The 22,852-nt window shown below is 33.6% G+C and overlaps 2 protein-coding genes across 6 annotated transcripts; both read left to right on the top strand.

Moving 5' to 3' along the window:
- Window positions 1-8,572: 8,572 nt before the first annotated feature.
- Window positions 8,573-13,522, top strand: LOC114270138 (sugar transporter ERD6-like 7). 4 transcript variants are annotated; one of them, XR_014350978.1, is made up of 19 exons: window positions 8,573-8,944; window positions 9,106-9,168; window positions 9,408-9,497; window positions 9,594-9,653; window positions 9,744-9,809; window positions 9,926-9,991; window positions 10,200-10,275; window positions 10,384-10,448; window positions 10,544-10,636; window positions 10,731-10,811; window positions 10,961-11,045; window positions 11,355-11,398; window positions 11,482-11,544; window positions 11,631-11,690; window positions 11,796-11,849; window positions 11,930-11,989; window positions 12,060-12,174; window positions 12,464-12,652; window positions 13,231-13,522. XR_014350978.1 is itself a non-coding variant. In XM_028211541.2 (18 exons), exons 1-18 carry the CDS (start codon window positions 8,732-8,734, stop codon window positions 13,344-13,346), a joined length of 1,470 nt encoding a protein of 489 aa, XP_028067342.2. In that variant the 5' UTR covers window positions 8,573-8,731; the 3' UTR covers window positions 13,347-13,522. The 4 variants fall into 4 exon arrangements, 1 of the variants encoding a protein (XP_028067342.2); XR_014350979.1 differs by having other exon boundaries at window positions 12,082-12,174; XR_003631855.2 differs by lacking the exon at window positions 12,464-12,652 and having other exon boundaries at window positions 12,082-12,174.
- Window positions 13,523-16,208: 2,686 nt separating this feature from the next.
- Window positions 16,209-22,319, top strand: LOC114270140 (sugar transporter ERD6-like 7). Of its 2 annotated transcripts, XM_028211544.2 has the most exons (18): window positions 16,209-17,710; window positions 17,872-17,934; window positions 18,179-18,268; window positions 18,365-18,424; window positions 18,515-18,580; window positions 18,706-18,771; window positions 18,989-19,064; window positions 19,172-19,236; window positions 19,332-19,424; window positions 19,519-19,599; window positions 19,748-19,832; window positions 20,139-20,182; window positions 20,268-20,330; window positions 20,416-20,475; window positions 20,572-20,625; window positions 20,705-20,764; window positions 20,843-20,957; window positions 21,954-22,319. In XM_028211544.2, the coding sequence occupies exons 1-18, from the start codon at window positions 17,498-17,500 to the stop codon at window positions 22,067-22,069; spliced, it is 1,470 nt and encodes a 489-aa protein (XP_028067345.1). In that variant the 5' UTR covers window positions 16,209-17,497; the 3' UTR covers window positions 22,070-22,319. The 2 variants fall into 2 exon arrangements, with proteins under 2 accessions (XP_028067345.1, XP_028067346.1); XM_028211545.2 differs by lacking the exons at window positions 20,268-20,330; window positions 20,416-20,475.
- Window positions 22,320-22,852: the final 533 nt, after the last annotated feature.

The raw sequence follows: 22,852 nt of genomic DNA on the forward strand, positions 1-22,852 counted from the left end.
TTTGTGAACTGACAAGTCCAGGAGTTTTTTCAGGTCCTTACTAGGAATGTAAGATTGGCGGAAGTTTTTCGCTGGCTTGCGAACGTCTGCAAGAAGAAACAGACATTAGAAACAGATAAAATATTGAAGACTTGAATAGAAACAACTAAGTATTGACACTGGGCTCTTACCCTTGCCCTCTTTAACTGATCGGGGAAAAGGGTAGAGATGGGCGTAAGTATTGACACTGGGCTCTTACCCTTGCCCTCTTTAACTGATCGGGGAAGAGGGTAGAGATGGGCGTCCTCGTCTGCGCCAAACTCCCAATTTCCTGAAACAATAATATAATCATCTCCAGCCCCCTTGTTGGAGTCTGGAAGGTCGGCTACGATTTTGAATTCAGTGGACCTCGGCTTGAGATAATAAATGAAGCCTTTTTCTTTCAAGTTAAGGGCACACATGGTGTAACAATACTGTATGTTGGCTAAGGTGATTCTAACGTTTTCCTATTTAGCTAAGGCGATAATACCAAAACTCACTCGATAAGAGTTTATTGCCAGTTGCATGGGGTTCAACTTATAATAATGAAGAATCTCACGAAAAAAGATGTTGAGTGGGAGCCGGAGTCCGCACTCAGTGAAAGCTACAATGGGAAGGGGCATGGCATTTTCTGTAGGCATGATGGGGTCGTCATCCCCAGCTAGTCTTAGGTGGACATCGGCAGGGATGGAGAACTCTTGCCTAAAGTACTCAAGTTTGGTCGGGGTATCTACCCTATGTCTCCACATACCCATGATATCGGCTTCTATTAGAAGGGTTGAAATTCAGAAAGATGTTTTTTATTGATGGAACCTCGGCAAACAGTAAAAGTAGGTGCAGGTTTTAGTTTTTTCCTAAGTTATGGGTTCTACAAACAAATCCCAAACCTAAAGCTATGAAGATGAAGATCAAAGGTACAGATCTGGAAAAGATACAAAAAAAACAGAAAACAAATACGAAATTTCAGAGTCAAGAATGGAGATGGGCTATCAAGAACATGAAGAATACAAAAGTATATGGCCAAGAACAGTGGCAAAAGGGCAAAGAAGTGGTGAAACAGTGCGTGTGTTCAAAATATGGGCAAAGGCAAAAATCAGGGATGAATGCATTCAGATATATGATTTATGAATCAAAAAAGCTTAAAACAGTACAGTAATGGCAACAGCGAGAAAGCAGAAACATCAGGGAAATGAGAACGAAAGGAACAGTAGCTTACCAAAGAAAGGGAGGCCGGAAAGGGATTTGCCGACGTCCTACGACGGTTGCAAGAGCAGAAAACCGGTGGAAATCTCGCTAGAAGGGGTGAACGGAGAAGGATGCAGAGCTTTGGAAGCTTGAGCAATGGCGGATTTGAAAGAAAGAGTTTTAGAGAGAGAAAAAAGCAAGAGAACTCAGATGCAAAAGTGAAGAGACGAAAGAAAGGGGGAAAGATTTTGTCAAAAAATGAAAACGGTGGCAAAAGCAATCAATACGCCTAAAAGAGCGCATACGTCAGACGGCACATGTGAAGAAGAGATGACTTATGGGCGCGTCACAGGCACGAGCCAGTAAGAAAGAAACGCGTGTCTAAAACGGTTGAATTGAAGTGCATGACAGCTCATGCGCGTAAAAAGTTTCTTAAAAATCTTTGATTTTTTAGGAAAAGCATGTCGGCCAGAAATAAATGATCTCGGCTGTCAAATCTTAAGCCGATTTACTGGAAGAAAATACAGATATAGGTTCCATTATCTCAGAATGCCGAGGTAATAGAACCTAGGGGGCAGTTGTGGGGATGTATTTTCTGAATACCAACACGTGGCAAGGTGACGCCGACATGTCAGCCGAAGTGCCACGTGTCCTGGTTGTGACGCCGAGGTTATCTCGGCAAGGCCGAGGTTATCTCCGAAGACATTGGAATCCGAGATAAGCAGATAATAAATAAGGGGCAAGAGTCCTAGAGTAAAGAGAAGACTTTGCTAAGATAAGGATAAAACTCTTAGGGAGTTTATCTTTATCTCTTGAGAAATCCAAAGTAAGTACAGAATTAGAGTCCATAGAGGTCAAGCTTCTAGTGGGACTAGGATTGAGTAAACTATAAAAAAGAGGCACCCCCGTGGGTCTAAGGTACGCAGTTTTATGCTTTGAATAGTGAGTTTAGCACTTGATTATCTTTGAGAGATATACTGACTTGATCGTCGGAGTGCCCCCGGGTGGAAGAGCCACCGCCGGAGCCTTTTCTTTCTGTTACAGGTTTGCTGAAGCCATCTATTCTGCTGGTGCTCTCCAGCTGATTACTAGGCGGGCAATGTGGTCAGAAAATCACTCACACAGCTTCCATCCTGTTGATGAGATTGTGATATTCTTCATCAGTCTTTGATGGAGGGGAATCCGAATCTTGGCTGTATTGCTCATTCCGAAAATGTTCTACATCATTCGCGGTCATGGCTAGTTCCATCGGAAGATCCAAATTATTTCTCTTTTTGAGATTTATTAACATGTCAATAGCCTCATTAATTTGTGTAGGAGATCTTTGATATGTTATGGGAAAATGGGTTACAAATAATATTCTACCATCTGTAACCATGAATGGCAATTTTGCTAAGCCATGGATGTTGGACGCTGCTTGTGAAACAGATATTAGACTGTCTATCCAATATTCTGTCAAAGAAAGCTTTTGGATATTTTCCAATCGCTCTCTCCGGTGATCTTCATCTAAATAATCATCTTCAAATTCAAAATCTTCAGTTTCTTTAAGATACCAAATCTGGTATGGTTGGAAAAAATGTTCTCGTTCTCGCCAACCAACAGTGCTGGAGATCCAGAAAGTAAAATATTTGCTCCATAGAAAGCCTTTTACTATCCATGAGAGCATTGCTTTGATGATCATTGAATAATCTATCCATTGGATTGGATCTAAAATTTGGAAAATAACTTGATTAGTTATTCCCCAATCTATATCCTAAAAAAACCACATGTCATGGTTTGCCATGATGGTTATTTTGGGAATTCCATCTTTTAAATTTAATTTATCTTAAGATCATTCTAAGATTTGTCTAATCTTATCATGATGATCTTTAACTCGATTTTTTATTAACATAAAAATTTCTTTTGGAAGCAAAATTCTTGCTTTTTCAAAAAGACAAATTCTTTTTATTTGTTCAAAAACTGGATCAGAAAACTCATCTGATATGAGGTCTGATAGTTGAAGAAAATTGTTTATTTTTTCAAAATTAAAATCTTCATTCCAATTCATTTGTTTAAGAATATTGAAACAAAGATTTTACAAATCTTTTAATTTAGCTGTTTGCTCAGCTAATTTGTTGGCCAGAACTCCCATGTGTTTTTGAAATTTCACTTTGTTGTCTACAATGTGAGTTTTCCAAACTCCATTGAGTTCCGTATAAATTTCTCTGGATATACCAGGGTTGAAAAAATCTTTTATTTCAGATTCATCTGGTCTAGATGTCTAAATATTAGCTAGAACTGGGTTAGTTCTCATTTGACAAAAATTCTTTTGATAAACTGGCATAGCGGGTGCACTGTAAAAAGTTTTTTTAGCTTTAGTCATGCTATCATATGCTTTATAGCTCGTTCCTGAATATCCACAAACTTGCAGATTGGCTTCGTTCTAGTCTGTGTAAATTCCAGGTTGTCTTCCTGCAAACATAACATAAACTTTTTCTTCTCTGGGGATTGCTTTTTTAGCAATTGTCACCCAATCTCCTTGAGCGGGTTGTTTACCCTTATCCATTGTTTCCTCTTGATCTAGAGCTCTTCTGTAAAAATTAAATTTACTTGTTTAGCAATTTAATTTTCTGAAACAATTTCTGCTAAGAAAATCTGCAAGAAAATTGTTAGTACCTTTAAGATGTTCTACTTCAAAAGTATATTCAGAAATTTTATTATACTAGGCTAATCCTCTTCCTTATTCAATAGGTTTTTTATTGATCAAGAAATCTCTTACTGCCTTATTATCAGTGCGTACAATAAAATTTTCTGGGGCTAAATAAATATGAAAACTCTTTATTGTCAGTTTTATTGCAAGTAATTCTTTTTCGAAAATAATATATTTCTATTCATTTGGTTTAAATGTTCCAGAATTATATCTGCAAATTAATTCTTCTTTTTGTAATTTTATAGGTATTGAATTTTTTCTTGATCTAATCCTATTTTCTGATAAAGGTATCTTTTTATCATGCCATAAATTACTGGGTATAGCTTTAAGAACACATCCCCAGCATGCTTATAAGGCGTCTGTTTCTAAAATTAATTTATCACCTGTTTTAGGAAGATAAACATCCAGTAAAGTTTTAACATTTTCTTTAATTTGCTTAATTAAAGCAATATCTTCTGCTGTCCATTCAAAAATAACATTTTTCCTTAATTTGGTTAACTAAGGAATTTCTATTTTTTGAAAGATTTTTGATAAAATTTCGTCCATAATTTAAAATACCTAATAAACTCTGTAATTGTGTTATATTTTCAAGAGTATCAGGAAAATCTCGTATTTTGGATAAAATATGTTCTTGTAATTTTAGACCTTTTTGGTCTAAAATTATTCTCAAAAATTCAATTGATTCTTTTTCTAGTTCAATCTTTTTTGGAGACAAAATAATTTCATATTTTTAGAATTTTTCACAAAGTAATTTTAAATGTTTCTTATGCTCATCCTTGGTTTTAGAGAAAATAAGTATATCATCAATATAAATTACACAACAATCTTTAAGGTCTTTAAAAATTGTATCCATCCACCATTGAAATACCTGTGGTGCAATATTTAACCCAAAAGGCATAACATTCCAGTGGTAATGTCCTCTAGGTGTACTGAAAGCTGTCAATTTTTTTGACTCTTCAGTCAATTGAATTTGCCAAAATCCACTTTTACAATCAAATTACTAAAGATTTTTGATCATTTGGTTAAGTTAATCAAAACATCTTTTCGTGGAATAAAATATCCATCAAATTCTAAATTTTCATTTAGCCGTTTATAGTTGACTACCAGTCGGGCTTTTTCTCTTTTAATTTCAGCATGGTTTCTTACCATAAAAGCTGAACTAGAGTGAGGGCTTTTAGTTTTTTCAATTAACTTTTTGTCTAAAAGTTCCTGGAGTTGAATATCAAATTCATTTATATCTTGTCTAGTATAGATCATTGGTCTTACTCTAATGATAACATTAGGGTCTTTCAATTTTAAACTACAATAAGGTGGACTACGTTGCCATAGTTTTAATGGATGTTCACTAAAATTTTCTTCTAAAATTTTATAAATCCAATGTGATTCATCAATAGTTTTGATGATGGGAATTAAATCACCACGCGGCACGGGCGCAAACTCTTTATCACAAATATATTTATGTTGTTCTAATAAGGGAATATGAATTAAGACATTATTTATGCTTAATGAAATAGCTTTTTCCTGTATTTGCATTGGAAGGTATTTATATATAAAATTATTGCCAAGAAGGAAATCTCCATGCATATACGAAAAATATAAAATTTTTGGTATAATGAACTTGCTATCAGTTAACCAAATAGCTATATTTTTAGCCTTGAATTGTATGGAAGTATAGTTGCCATCAATTTCAGTAACCAATATTGGATACTTCATTAGTGTCCATTTTTCTTTTGGTATAGCATTCCATTTACATGAGCTGACTGTAGCTCCTGTATCTATGAGAACACTGAGGCTATAGGGTTTATAACCTGCAAAATTAAATGTTCCCCATACATACGTGTATCTTCTTTTTCCTTGGCTAGGAGAAAAAATAATATCATCTTTTTTTGTTTAAAAATGATACATATATGCAGACTTAATATGTTCAAGTTTTCTTGTTCCTGGAAAAATAGGAATCTGAACATTGTTTGAAGTAATAGATTCTTGATTAGAATTATTACTTGATTCTCCAATGCTTAACTTTGAAAATGATTTGTTAGGAAAATCTTTTTCAAATACAGAAATTGATCTTTTAATTTTTGAAACTGTATTTTCAATATATAAATTTTTTCCTGATGCCTGCATTTGTAATTGTGCAGGTTTTTTTGTTTTAGAAGATTCTCCTTGTCCCACTAGGTCTTGGATTAACCATTGTCGAGGGTTCTAAATCACTCCAATTCATTAGTCGAGGTTGTATTACCGTGTCAAATGGTCTTGGTTCAAAGATTTCAACGATTTTATTATCGTTTGATCTTGTTTTTATTTCAAGAAATTTGGTTAATTCGTGAATTGTTTTCCAACGAATAGCCAAATCATAAGAATTTGATTTCATTCGTAATCCTTGTGTTTTAATTCTTATTCTGACTGTATCTTCAAGATTAGGATCATTTATGGAAATAAAGAAATTTGGTCTGACATTAAACCAAACTACTCCATTAGCCAAATTAGACTGAATTCCTCCAATGATTACTTTCATTGGGTCGAAAAATCTTTTATCAAAAATTACTGCCAAAATAGGAGTATCTATCCCTTGACGAAATAAGGCTGTTATGGTTACTTGAATTAATCCAATATGAATATATTGAATTTCAGGATATTTCTTTTTCCATCTTGCAACCTTTTTCTTATCAAAAAAAGAAATATCAATATTTCCTTCTTCTGACCATTTTGCTTGAGTGTTTCCACTGTATTGTTCAAACACTCTTGCGGAAAAGAAGTTGAATTTTGAAAGTTTGTAAATTTCTGGAACAGCAACTTCTTGCATTTTTTCGAATTTTGCTAATTCTTTGTCGGTAAAAGTTTTTTCTTCTCCGATTACATCTCCAAGTCGAATTGTTTGTAATTCTTCTTAAGATATACTATCTGTTTCTTGAGATATTTCTTGACTATTATTAGTCATCATGAAGATTAGTTCTTCATTTGAACTTTCTTCATCATTTGAAATTTCATATAAGATTTCTTCTTCATTAGAAATTTCTTCTTCATATATTATTTCAAAATCTTGTTCTTCAAGGACTTTGATCATTTTCTTTGCACTTTTTCTCCTTTTTGGGCATTCGGATGCATAGTGACCTTCTTCGTTACAAATGTAATATTTACAAGTTTTCTTTTTTGAAACACTTGTTGGTTTCTTTTTTCGAATATATTTTTTCTTTTTTGAAAAAGTTTTGTTCTTTTTCCAAGGTTTCCATTTATATTTTCTACGTTTTTTGGAAAATCCTTTTCTTTTAGGAAATGTATTACAACCAATTTTCTAATTTTCTTTTAAAAATTTATCACAACATTTTTGACCGTATTGTGAGTTGGAAATTTGATTTTTTTTTTTTTTTTTTTCCTTTACTTCTAGACACCAATTTGCTATCAGTCTTAGAACATAATTATGCATAGACGACAAAGTCAAGTTATTCACCTAAACAAAAAACGACAAAGGCAAGTTGGGAGTCTGAAGATAGAGATTAGTTGACCAAATGAGTATTAATATTAATATTTAAAATATATCAAACCTAGGGCTGAGCAAAGAATCTGTGAAATCCGTAATCCGATCCAGTCCAGTCTAATCTAATAGGTTTGGATTAATTTTTTGAATCCGTGGTTCGGTTTTGGACTGAAGAATTAAAAATTCGTAATCCATGGATTGGTTCCGGATTGAACTCCACGGTTCCGGATTGGAACCAATCCGGACCATATACAAATAGTCTATATTTTTATTATATATCTTCCCGTATCTTCTCTTGTTCCATGTAAAACTAAACTCAAACCTAAACCCGCATGATATCTTCTTTTATTACTTTTGTTTGTTAGTTTTTAATTTTAATTTGTAATGATCTAAATACTTATGGTGAAACCAATTTTCTTATGGTTGTTTAAATTCTAGAACAATATGTCGCTATTATAGAAAGACATGTTACTATTGTGGAACTAATATAGCGCTATATTTATGTTTTTATGAAATAAAAGTATTATATATATATTTTTTTTTTATTATTTAATTATGTGAATCCGTGGTCCTAAACCGATCCAATCCGAATTTAAATAGATTGGCTTGGATTGGTTCCATAATTTAAACGGATTGAATTAGTTCTAATTTTTCAAAAATCATAAATAACAAATTAATCCTAATTTTACCATAATTCGATTCAATTCAGACCATACTCACCCTGATCAAACCCTTCTCAGACTCTCCACTAATACGATAGAAGCCTTATATAGTGGGACCATCTTTTTTTTTTATTTATGGAAATCTCAAACTTTATTTTTTGGCTTACTTGGCCAACTAACTAGAATCAAGATACTATTAGATAAGAGAGTAGAAATCAATGTAGAAATTTTAAAAGGTTTTTACCTTTTGAAATTTGTTTAAAATATAAATTATTTTTTGTGATTTAAAAAATTATAAATACTCTCTTATTAAAAATTTTTATTTTACAGAATTAACTAAAAAAAATAAAATTCATAATTGCTCTCATATACAATAATAAAATTATCTAAATTATTAATTAAAATATATTTTTAACATCATTAAAAACTGTTAATTGACTTAATGATTTATTAATAAAATGAACAATTTATTATGAAATTAGAAATCTCAAAAGATAAAATGTAATTTTTAAAATCACAAAAAACAATTCGTATTTTAATCAAACTGTAAAAGTGTATTTATAATTTATCCTTTTTCTTTTTGTCCTAGAAAGAAGTTTCATCCACTAGTCTTCCACATGTACTTTTAACATATGAGCAAAAAATTTCTTCTACTAGCTTAGTTACATTTAGCCATAGAAATAAGCGTACCAGATAGGAAAGATGGGCAACAGGCAGGAGGTAGAGCAAGGTGAGAACAGCTTGCAAGAAGAGATAAGGGAGCCACTTATACCAGAAGACAAGACTCGAGCTGATGAAGAAGATGGCTATGGTGCCAAAGATCAGAGCCACAAAAGCAGTACTATGGAGCATGAATGGATGGTTTACCTTAGTACCTTTGTTGCAGTGTGTGGTTCTTATGCATTTGGAACCTGTGTAAGTGCCAATCATTTAATCAAACTACATTTCATGTTCACTAACGCTGAAAGAAATAGTTGAAGACATTACAAACCAAAGCACAAATTCAGAACCAGTTTCTTAGAAAAGTAGAATTTTTTGGTGGCAATTCGGAGGTGTCATAATTTGTTGGTTTTCAGGCAGGTTATTCATCACCTACTCAGTCGGCCATCACGGACGATCTCGATCTATCACTAGCAGAGGTTTGTTAAACATTAATTTTCCTTCCTGTAAAAGAGGTTATCCTGGATGTATAATGATCATATATTTCCATTATTCACAAATCCTATCAGAAAAACCATAAATCACAAAGGCTAATGAAACAATATTCATAGATGAGGATGATAAATGGTCATTTCTAGTTTCTGTTCATTCAGAACAAGTCAACACAAGGCAAGTCACTCAAATCTTAAAACTTCGTTTTGCAACTCTCCTTTTGCAGTACTCAGTGTTTGGTTCCATATTGACTTTTGGTGCGATGATTGGTGCAATTACAAGTGGACCCATAGCTGATTTCATTGGTCGCAAATGGGTAAGCCATGATCTATCAACCATTATACAGTCTAGAACTTCCTGCATCTTTGAAAATACCAGTAGTAATGATGTGCCAAATATGAAATGAGAGCAGGCAATGAGAGTATCTAGCGGTTTCTGCATTGCTGGCTGGCTAGCCATATACTTTGCTGAGGTTTGTATCATCTTACTCTTTTAAGTCATTATGAGACCTTATTTCACAGAACACAGTAACCTGACATTTCTTTCTTTATTGTTACAAAAGGGGGCTTTAGTTTTGGACATTGGAAGACTAGCAACAGGATATGCAATGGGAGCCTTTTCCTATGTGGTACATTTCACTTTCTTTTTCTAATAATTCACTTCATGTTACTTGATTCACAAGAATTTTTATGAGCTGTCGTATACTATTTACTTTGCTGACACCAATGTTTTATTGGTAACAAGGTACCTGTATTTATAGCTGAAATAGCACCCAAGAGTCTACGAGGAGCATTGACAACCCTAAATCAGGTAAATTCACACACCTGAACAAATACAAGAAACAACTCTATTTGATATTGGACATGGGAAGAGACAAACACAGAAGATTTTTTGAGTATGCATTCTCATATGTAAAGTAGAGCAAATAAAATATATAATAAAATAATAAAAAAAATTGACAGCTTAATAAGAAAAAGAAATTAATGAATACCATACCTAATTTATTCTTACTCTACAGCTCATGATTGTTGCTGGTGTCTCTGTTTCCTACATAATTGGGACAGTGCTGACATGGAGAGTTTTAGCATTAATAGGTGAAATCCTGGCACTTGGCAACATATGCATAGAAAAACAAATTCAAAACTAGAGAATATTAGAGCGACTGTCAAATACCAAGGTACTGACTTGGTAAGTGCTTGCAGGACTAATTCCATGTGCCATTCTGCTATTGGGTCTCTTTTTGATTCCAGAGTCTCCCAGATGGTTGGTAAGAACTAAAAAAAAATTGAATTATTATGATGGTATTGTTATGGAGAATACAGAGAAAGGCAAAGATTGATAATGATCCTAACATGAAAACAGGCAAAGATAGGACATCAGACAGATTTTGAAGCTGCACTACAGAGACTCCGTGGCAAGGATGCTGATATATCTGAGGAGGCAGCTGAGATCCAAGTTCATACTTCTAAACTCTAAAACTTCAGTCTTCATTGAAAATGTTTCCGAGAATTTGGAAAATGATAAGCAGGGTTATGTCATTGCTTGACAGGATTACATAGAAACCCTTCAGCGGCTCCCAAAGGCCAAACTGCTGGATTTGTTTCAAAGAAGATACTTGCGCTCAGTCTTTGTAATATATTTCTTTTTCTTGAACCTATTACAAATTATCTTTCTTCATTGCCTAGCTGATACCTTTCATTCTGTAAAGTTTGATACTCAGCTCTAATCATTTTTCCCACCTATTTTTTAAATTTTTTTATCACTGTTTCCTTTCACCAGATTGGAGTTGGACTGATGGTTTGTCAACAATTAGGGGGAATCAATGGAATCTGTTTCTATGTCGCCAGTATTTTCGATACAGCAGGTAAATGGATTTTATAATTCTCATAAATAAATAAAACGAAAGAAAAAAAGAAAAAGAAGATATGGCAGCCTGGTGCAAGCCCCTTGGGACAAGAAGGGGGGAAAGAAAATCGTGGAAGTTATAAATCTTGATTCTATCCATATTCTTTTTTGAATCTTTACTAAACGTTTCGTAGTGTTCATAACTTCACTAAACCTCTATTTTCCAGCTCCTAGACAGCAAATTCGACTGCTCAACTCTGAATATTAAGTTAACATTAGTTTAATTTTATAATCAATAACTTCAATAATTGCATATCTAATCTCACAGGATTTCCTTCCAGCACTGGAACTATAATCTACGCGTGTATTCAGGTTATCAACGTTCACTCCCTCAGTTCCCTGGAGATCCAGATATCTCTTCTTACAATGAATTGGTTCTAGTGTTCTTCTTTTAGGTACCTATTACTGCTCTAGGTGCAACCTTAATCGACAAAGCTGGAAGAAAACCCCTTTTATTGGTAAATTCTAGTATGAAGGACTATTAGCTTCAAATATGCCATTCCGGTTCCTCCTCAAGTAAGATCAGATTTTTTTTTCATTCTAGGTTTCTGGATCAGGATTGGTCATAGGTTGTGCACTAACAGCGATTTCATTCTATCTAGAGGTAATTTCCAAACAATTAATAGTAAGAGCTTTGCTCATTTTTATTTTATTTTATTTTTTTTTTTTGGTTTTAATTTTGATCTGCAATGATCATTGTGTGGACCAGGTCCACGAAATAGCAGTCAATGCATCACCAATACTTGCTGTAACTGGCATACTGGTAATACTTTCAACTCTCTAAAACCAAAATTTCCACCAATATCAATTTATTCTATACGACAACCGTTTTTTCTTGGTCAGGTATACATCGGAGCATTTTCAGTAGGAATGGGAGCAGTTCCTTGGGTTATAATGTCTGAGGTATGTAAAACTGCAGAATCATCATTTCCATCTATGATTTCATCAAGCTGAGAGTTTCCTCTTATTGTAGATATTTCCTATAAATGTAAAAGGGGTAGGTGGAAGCTTAGCAACACTGGTGAATTGGTTCATTGCATGGTTGGTGTCCTACACTTTTAATTATCTCATGGCCTGGAGCTCTTATGGTAAGGAAGCTACCATTTTCAATCCAACATTTTTTTTAATATAAATTATAAGAAAATAAAATGTGTGTATCGTTGCTAAAAAGAGCAGAACAAAATCAAAATATAATATACCATAAGTAGAATCCACCAACTTGTTCGGCACATGAAAACCTCTGTTTGTATAGAGATGCGTACATATACTAAATGCATTTGAAAAAATTCTTTAGACTATATGTTACCTAGAATGTGGATAATTTTGATACATTGAGTAAATTGAAAAGTCCAGCCCACACTTTTTCTTAAAACCCAGGCATTAAGGAGAAGGAAACTGGAGCCTTATAACCAGCACAGGTGAGGCAACTTTAGGTGATGTGGGACACATTCCAACACACCATCCTAGACCACAACATACACTAGCCAGGCAAACGACACACCAATCATAGGCACCACCATTGATGAAGGTGTGGCAGAGCTCGTCCCTGGAGAGGAAATAAACAAGGTTGTTAACCGTTATATTGATGAAAGTGTGGGTTGGCCTTTTCAATTGAACGGGAAAGGGAACGTGGTACGCCACATGCTCTAAAATGTAGTATGATAGGTGTAGACTTTAATAGATTACATTATACAATTTAAGTTAAGAGTAATATTCTTTTAACAATTAAGTATTTGATAAAATATAATTTTTTTCCCAAATTAATTATATAGCAACACATTTCTATGAGCATCATGACCCATTTTTGACATTTTCTCCTATCAAAACTTAACTGACCATAGATTTTAATTCATTACGCTTGATTTTTATTCCTCCTAAAGAAACATTTAAGGAAATATATTGGAAAAAGTTTTGGGATCGCTTCGAAATTTGGATCACTAAATTCACCATTTTGGAATGATAATATTCCATGTTTTGAAACATGTGTTCCAAAACGTGATTCGCTAGAGTATTTGTGTTTTCTGATAAACACTAAGACTAACTATGCATTCTGCTCAATAAGAATTATTCCAACACAAATTAAGGTTATTTTGATGAAGCATATATAAGAGATGTGGACTTATGCTTGATTATGTGTTTATCAGGTACCTTCATCCTTTATGGTGCAATCAACCTACTGGCTATCTTGTTCATTGTTATGGTGGTTCCTGAAACGAAAGGGAGAACTTTGGAACAGTTACAGGCCGCCATCAATATTTAAGAAAAAGGACGAGAAGGAAGAGCCATTATTTCCAAATAATTTTTAATTTGAAATTTTGAACCTCATTGCACTTCTTAAGAGAGAGAAGATGGTTCAAAGCCACAAATGAAAGATGGAACTCAGTATTTGAACATTTTATCCATGAGAAATAAGTGAAATCATCAAGATTTACTTTATGTCTCTCAAGATTTTATATAATTCATATCATTTTGACGTACATTTTTTTTCATAGCATCATAAATGGAAATCACAAAGCAATTATATGTAACTCAACTGTTTCCATCTGCTTACACTTTTTAGGATGTTTTTCAATTATCTCTATGAATTAAGTCACCACGAACAGATAAGACTATTGAATTTCACATAGTTTAGTAAGAGGTTTTGCCATTTCGGATCCATGGCATCCCACCCACCCAAAAACTAGTATCTATGTTTCAACCTTCTCTTTCAAAAGCATATAATGAAATCCTGTTTATAAACTGATAAACAGACACAAACACGTGTTTTAGTTAGGAAAAGGTAGATGCTATGGTATGATCAAGTCATGTTTTTTATTGATAAGAAAATCGACAGTTGTATAGTTAGCTTTGGCACAATGTTATAACTACTGCAACAATCTGGACCAATCGTTTGACTCATCCAGGCCTAAATAGAGGTTGATAATGGAGATTTATCCAAATTCCAGATAATACATACTGAAAGAACTAATAGCTAGAAAATGTCTACAATTACAATTTCAAGCCTTGTGAGCTAAGCTAGGGACAGTAAATATTATTTTTTGTCCTTCCCCTCCCTAAAACGACAACTTATATCCTAATTGCAAATTCTTTGTGGCTTCTAGATAACTTGGTTTAAGCTCCAAGTAAAAAATATGTATTTTTTACTTGTATTCATGATGTCATGCACCTAAAATGCATATATGGTGTGATTACTAACCACCTGAATTATTTAATTGGACGAAGAATTAATATGGCAAACAAGCAGGATTAAAATCTCTTTCTACATAGTCTTATTAGCTCTCATACTTAATAATTATTTATTAATTAATTAAAAAAAGTTGGAAAAACTGGCCCAAGAGCAATTGCCAAACAAGCACCATTTTCATAGCAACAACCAGTTTGATTAGGCAGTCAAAATTAGCATGGTAGTCAGGTAATAAACAGTTTTTTTTTTTTTTTTTTTTTTTTTAAAGAGTTTTCATTTCGAATATGTCATATTTTCTTGGGTGAATGCTTTAGGGGTGTACAAAAGAAGAATTGCAACTAAAGTGGTGTTTGAATCTTAGATTTGCTTAGAGAAAAGAAAAGGATAAAGAAAAGATATGAATAGAAAATTAAGAGGATTATTTTTCTTCTTTTGTTTAGGTTAAGAAAATGAATCGATATTTGTCAAAAAATTGTTTTTTTGTTTAGTTACTAATAAAATAATTTTATTTTCATTTAATTTTACTTTCTCTTGAAGCATTGAAAAAAAAAAGAAGAAGAAGAAGAAGAAGAAGAAGAAGAAGAAGAAGAGAGCTAGTTAATTTATAAAGGGAAAAGGAAAACCCCAAAGGTCCAGTAGCATGACAAACCACCAACTTCTTCAGTGACCCAAATTTATTTAATAGACCGAAGGCCCAAGGTGCGCATTATTTTTGGGCCAGATCAAATTTATCAACTTCTTGAAAAGGCCTCTATAGTTCAAAACACATTTACTTTTTTCACTAATCCTAGTTTACATTGTCGATTAATTTTGGAAGCAGTTACGAGCAGGTCATGTGAACTAGGCTTATTTATCAAAAAGTCTTACTCTAGCTTTCACTGTAATGTTTTTTTTTTCAAGCATACGATTCAACTACTTGCAGTTCCTACATCATATTTTAATACTAACTAACACAAATAAACTAAAAATTAATCTAAACTCACAAACAAAAATCAAAATATCTCAATCATTTATTAGATAAATTTATCTGTATCTTGACTGGTATCAAATAATCATTCTACAAACACAAAACACGTCTAAAAAGTCTTTATAAAAAAATTATTATGAAAACGAGAGACAAATATGTTCCAAAAAAAAATTCAAAACTTTTCAATAAAGAAGTCCAGTCAATAATACTTGTTGGTAATTATACTCTACTTTTGTCCCATAGCACCTTCCCTTGTGGGTCTGACCCATCATCAGCAGAGGAAGTTGTAAAACCAACCAATGACGGGGATGACGGCGACAGGGATGACGGATGTTGACGCAAATTTTGTTTCCAAACCACATCTATGAGAAAATCGATGGTTTTCCCTGAATCGTAGCTGATTTTTGGCAGATTTGTTTTTGTTGTTTGTAGTTTGTTGTTTGGTTGTTTGTTTGGTCCTTTAAGGCCTTATTGTTTCTATTTTAATCTTGCAGTTGTTTGTTTTATTTTAATATAACTGCTTTTCTTGTTCCTAAAAATTAAAAAAAAAATTAAAAAAAGAAGAAGGTGCTGCTAGGTTGAATCTACAATGAAAAACAAATTTGTTTGTGAGCATTACCTTCAATGTGACTGATTCTTTCAATGATATATATGCGGCCTAGAAGGGGGACTGAAAAATTACTATGGAACCCACCTAAACCCCACATGTCTTTTTGTCTAATTAAATGTTTGATTGGAAAAAACAAGTGAAATTAGTATAATGGTAATCATGAGATTAATCAAATCACTTATTATTCAATGGAACTTATCCCATATTAATGTTTTTCTATTATCTTTCCTTACACTGAGTTCAACTATCAATTCTCATATTTGGATTTTGGATTTTGTTTTGAAGAATGGTAGGTGAAAATATTTGCACAATACTACATGGCTGCTCTAACTTAATCAAATTCTTTCTTCTTCTATTTTTTTTTTTTTTAAGTTAAGGCTTCTGTCATATACGCCCAAACACCACATGTTTTTCTTTTCTTTTCTTTTCTTTGGTAGGACATATGGGGTTGATTATTTGTTTTATATCAACTTAATCCAAAATTAAACAAATCAAACTAAGACAGTACAATCAAAATTGAATTTGGTGTCTGTCACTATAACTCCATGATATTCAATTGAATTTTTCGGACTTCAGAGCAACACAATTAATACAGTAAAATTGCTCACATGCATCGAGATTGTGTTGAGTTGGATGCCAAACAGAATACTTCATTTCAAGAATAGCCTTGGGAAACTGGGACCACATATGCACTTTCCATCTGTTTCATGCAAGAAAGTTATCTGAGAAAATTTCTTCTAGCCATCGTATTATTTTATAGAATTTAACAGGGATAGGACAGTTTTCACTTTCTTTTTAGCATCTTCCAGCTAGGTATTTCTGACAATCTCAGATATGACCACAGACACAGCAGTTTGCAACATGCTGTTGATCATGTGGATAAACAGCATGATGTTTGCCAGTGAGCTTGTGGATGAGGATGGGATGAATGCGTCAAACACATTTTTATTTTATTTTATACAGACTGATGTGGTTCTAACAATAAATTAAACAAACCAAATTTCAAAGCTTTCTTCAATAAAAAAGATACATGCACAGAAACCAATTAAAAAAATCAATCACAAAACACTCACAAGGACCGGATCTGTGACCAGTTAGTATTGTTTCTTCTGTGATATTATGAGTTTTAAATGAGAAGAAAATATGCAAAAGTTGTACGCAATCGTAAGAGTATGTTATATAATTTCTCTGTCATGAGAGTGACAAAGTTTCTCCCTAAGAAGTTACATTGACACTACCTCAATATAACTATATACAAATAATTAAATGAATGAATATAACACATTAAGACAGGCACAGATGACAAAGGTAGGTTGGGAGTCTGAAGACAGAGACTACTTGACTAGATGTGTATTAATATTGATATTTAAAACATAGCCTAAATGTGTATGCATCAAACCCTTCTCAGACTCCCCACTGGTAAGATAGGAACCTTATGCAGTGGGACCGTCCCTTTTTTTTTAGCCTACTTAGCCAACAAACTACAATCAAGACATTATTTGATAAGAGAGAAATCAATGTAGAAATTTTAAAAGGTTCATTTTTTTAGTCCTAGCAGTTACATCCACTAGTCTTCCATATATGAGCAAAATTTTCTTCTACTAGCTTAGTTATATTTAGCCATAGAGATAAACGTACCAGATAGGAAAGATGGGCAACAGGCAGGAGGTACAGCAAGGTGAGAACAGCTTGCAAGAAGAGATAAGGGAGCTACTTATACCAGAAGACAAGAATCAAGCTGATGAAGAAGATGGCTATGGTGCCAAAGATCAGAGCCACAAAAGCAGTACTGCGGAGCATGAATGGATGGTTTACCTTAGTACCTTTGTCGCAGTGTGTGGTTCTTATGCATTTGGAACCTGTGTAAGTGCCAATCATTTAATCAAACTTCATTTCATGTTCACTAACGCTGAAAGAAATAGTTGAAGACATTACAAACCAAAGCACAAATTCAGAACCAGTTTCTCAGAAAAGTAGAATTTTTTGGTGGCAATTCGGAGGTGTCATAATTTGTTGGTTTTCAGGCAGGTTATTCATCACCTACTCAGTCGGCCATCACGGACGATCTCGATCTATCACTAGCAGAGGTTTGTTAAACATTAATTTTCCTTCCTGTGAAAGAGGTTATCCTGGATGTATAATGATCATATATTTCCATTATTCACAAATCCTATCAGAAAAACCATAAATCACAAAGGCTAACGAAACAATATTCATAGATGAGGATGATAAATGGTCATATCTAGTTTCTGTTCATTCAGAATAAGTCAACACAAGGCAAGTCACTCAAATCTTAACTTGAAACTTCGTTTTGCAACTCTCCTTTTGCAGTACTCATTGTTTGGTTCCATATTGACTTTTGGTGCGATGATTGGTGCAATTACAAGTGGACCCATAGCTGATTTCATTGGTCGCAAATGGGTAAGCCATGATCTATCAACCATTATACAGTCTAGAACTTCCTGCATCTTTGAAAATACCAGTAGTAATGATGTGCCAAATATGAAATGAGAGCAGGCAATGAGAGTGTCTAGCGGTTTCTGCGTTGCTGGCTGGCTAGCCATATACTTTGCTGAGGTTTGTATCATCTTACTCTTTTAAGTTATTATGAGGCCTTATTTCACAGAACACAGTAACCTGATATTTATTGCTTCATTGTTACAAAAGGGGGCTTTAGTTTTAGTCATTGGAAGACTAGCAACAGGATATGGAATGGGAGTCTTTTCCTATGTGGTACATTTCACTTTCTTTTTCTAATAATTCACTCCATGTTACTTGATTCATCGATTTGTAGGAATTTTTATGAGCTGTCATATACTATTTTACTTCACTGACGCCAATGTTTAATTGGTAACAAGGTACCTGTATTTATAGCTGAAATATCACCCAAGAATCTGCGAGGAGCATTAACAACCCTAAATCAGGTAAAATCACACACCTAAACAAATACAAGAAACTACTCTATTGATATTGGACATGGGAAGGGACAAATACAGAAGATTTTTTGAGTATGGGTTCTCATATGCAAAGTAGAGCAAATAAAATTAAAAAAAAAATATTAAAAAAAAAAAAAGTTGACAGCTTAATAAGAAAAAGAAATTAATGAATACCATACCTGATTTATTCTTACCTACTCTACAGCTCATGATTACTGCAGGTGTCTCTGTTTCCTACATAATTGGGACAGTGCTGACATGGAGAGTTTTAGCATTAATAGGTGAAATCCTGACACCTAGCAAAATATGCATAGAAAAAAAATTCAAAACTAGAGGATATTAGAGTGACCATCAAATACCAAGGTGCTGACTTGGTAAGTGCTTGCAGGGCTAATTCCATGTGCCATTCTGCTATTGGGTCTCTTTTTGATTCCAGAGTCTCCCAGATGGTTGGTAAGAACTAGAAAAAAATTGAATTATTACGATGGTACCATTATAGAGAATACGGATAAAGGAAAAGATTGATAACAATCCTAACATGAATACAGGCAAAGATAGGACATCAGAAAGATTTTGAAGCTGCACTACAGAGACTCCGTGGCAAGGATGCTGATATATCTGAGGAGGCAGCTGAAATCCAAGTTCGTGATTCTAAACTCTAAACCTTCAGTCTTCATTGAAAATGTTTCAGAGAATTTGGAAAATGATAAGCTGGGTTATGTCATTGCTTGACAGGTTTACATAGAAACCCTTCAACGGCTCCCCAAGGCCAAACTGCTGGATTTGTTTCAAAGAAGATACTTGCGCTCAGTCTTTGTAATTTATTCCTTCTTATTGAACCTATTACAGATTATCTTTCTTCATTGTCTAGCTGATACCTTTCATTCTGTAAAGTTTGATACTCAGCTCTAATCATTTTTCCCACTTCTAGTCTATTTTGTTTATCACTGTTTCCTTTCACCAGATTGGAGTTGGACTGATGGTTTGTCAACAATTGGGGGGAATCAATGGAATCTGTTTCTATGTCGCCAGTATTTTCGATGCAGCAGGTAAATGGATTTCATAATTCTCATAAATAAATAAATAAAATGAAAGAAAGAGAAAGAAGAGATGGCAGCCTGGTGCAAGCCCCTTCTGACAAGAAGGGGAGAGAGAAAATTGTGGAAGTTATAAATCTTGATTATATCCATTTTGCATCATCCATATACTTTTTTGAATCTTTACTAAAAGTTTCGTAGTGTTCATAACTTCACTAAACCTCTATTTTCCAGCTCCTAGACAGCAAATTTGACTGCTCGACTCTGAATATTATTAGTTTAATTTTATAATCAATAATTGCATAATTAATCTCACAGGATTTCCTTCCAGCACTGGAACTATAATCTACGCATGTATTCAGGTTATCGACGTGTATTCTCCCTCAGTTTCCTGGAGATCCAAATATCTCTTCGTACAATGAATTGATTCAAGTGCTCTTCTTTTAGGTACCTATTACTGCTCTAGGTGCAACCTTAATCGACAAAGCTGGAAGAAAACCCCTTTTATTGGTAAATCCTAGTATGAAGTACTATTAGCTTCAAATATGCCATTCTGGTTCCTCCTCAAGTAAGGTCAGATTTTTTTTTATTCTAGGTTTCTGGATCAGGATTGGTTATAGGTTGTGCGCTAACAGCGATTTCATTCTATCTAAAGGTAATTTCCAAACAATTAATAATAAGAGCTTCGCTTGCCTTTTTTTTTTTTTTTTTGGTTTTAATTTTGATCTGCAATGATCATTGTGTGGACCAGGTCCATGAAATAGCAGTTGATGCATCACCAATACTTGCTGTAACTGGCATACTGGTAATACTATCAACTCTCTAAACCCAAAATTTCCACCAATATCAATTCATTCTACACGACAACTGTTTTTCTTGGTCAGGTATACATAGGATCATTTTCAGTAGGAATGGGGGCAGTGCCTTGGGTTATAATGTCTGAGGTGCGTAAAACTGCAGAATTATAATTTCCATCTATTTGATGATTTCACCAAGCTGAGAGTTTCCTTCTATATTTGTAGATATTCCCAATAAATGTAAAGGGGGTAGGTGGAAGCTTAGCAACATTGGTGAATTGGTTCATTGCATGGTTGGTGTCCTACACTTTTAATTATCTCATGACCTGGAGCTCTTGCGGTAAGGAAATTTAACAGCTACCATTTCCAATCCAACATATTTTTTAATATAAATTATAAGAAAATAAAATTTGTGTATCTTTGCTAAAAAGAGCATAACAAAATCAAAACATAATATACCTTAAGCAGAATCCAGCAACTTGTTCGGCACATGAAAACCTGTGTTTGTATAGAGATGCGTACATATAGTAAATGCATTTGAAAAAATTCTTTACACTATATGTTAATGTGGATAATTTTGATACGTGGAATGGGAAAGGGAACCTAGCACGCCACATACTCTAAAATGTGATATGATAGGTGTAGACTTTAATTGATTACATTATACAATTTAAAGTACTTTTACGCTGTGTTTGGTTGGGGGATTTGGAGAAGGATTTGGAAAGGAAAATAGAAAAGGAAGGTGAAATATGAATAAAATATACCTACATTTCACCAAGTTTCACAAACCTTTTCCTTTTCCTTTTCCTTTTCCAAATCCCTTCCTAAATCTCCCAACCAAACACAGCATTAGAGTAATATTCTTTTAACAATTAAGCATCTAATAAATTATAATAAAATATATTTATCATAAAAAAAAAAAAAAGCATCTAATAAATTTTTTTTTTTCTCTCAAATTAATTATATAGCAACACATTTCTATGAGCATCATAACCTATTTTTGACATTTTCTTGTATCAAAACTTCACTGACCTTATATTTTTGTTCATTATGTTTTATTTTCTTTTTTCCTCTTAAGAAAACATTTAAGAAAATATATTGAAAAGAGTTTTGGGATCATTTTGGATCACTTAATTCCCTATTTTGAAATGATAGTGTACCATGTTTTGAAACATGTGTTCCAAAACGTGATTCGCTAGGGTATTTGGGTTTTCTGATAAACATTGCCACTAACTATGCATTATGCTCAATAAGAATAATTCCAACACAAATTAAGGTTATTTTGATGAAACACATATAAGAGATGTGGACTTACGCTTGATTATGTGTTTATCAGGTACCTTCATCCTTTATGGTGCAATCAACATACTGGCTATCTTGTTCATTGTTATAGTGGTTCCTGAAACAAAAGGGAGAAGTTTGGAACAGATACAGGCTGCCATCAATGTTTAAAAAAAAGGACGAGAAGGAAGAACCATTATTTCCAAATAAGTTTTAATTTGAAATTTTGAATCTCATTGAACTTCTTAAGACAGAGAAGATGGTTCAAAGCCACAAAATGAAAGGTGGAACTCAGTATTTGAACATTTTATCCATGAGACAGAAGTGAAATCATCAAGGTTTGCTTTATGTCCCTATATCATTTTGACGTACAATTTTTTCATAGCCTCATAAATGGGAATCACAAAGCAATTATATGTAACTCAACTGTTTCCTTCTGCTTACACTTTTTAGGATGTTTTTCAGTTATCTCTATGAATTAAGTCACCACAAACAGATAAGACTATTGAATTTCACATAGTTTAGTAAGGGGTTTTACCATTTTGGATCCATGGCATCTCACTCACCCACAAACTAGTAACTATGTTTCAACCTTCTCTTTGAAAAGCATATAATGAAATCCCATGCATAGACTGATAAACACAGACACACAAACACATGTTTTAGTAAGGAAAAGGTAGATGCAATGGTATGATCAAGTCATGTTTGTTATTCATGAGAAAAATCAACATTTGTATAGTTAGCTTTGGCACAATGTTATAACTACTGCAACTCATCCAGGCCTAAATAGAGGTTGATAATGGAGATTTATCCAAATTCCAGATAAGAAATACTAAAAGAACTAATAGTTAGAAAATGTATGGAATTACAATTTCAAATGATTGGGAAACTCCAAATTTATACAATCATAAACCATAGGAACTTATTGACAGAGTGTCTTGGAGGGAATAACCC

Source organism: Camellia sinensis, chromosome 14 (genome assembly GCF_055761805.1).
Source record: "Camellia sinensis isolate YWXY chromosome 14, ASM5576180v1, whole genome shotgun sequence".
Classification (NCBI taxonomy): Eukaryota; Viridiplantae; Streptophyta; class Magnoliopsida; order Ericales; family Theaceae; genus Camellia; species Camellia sinensis.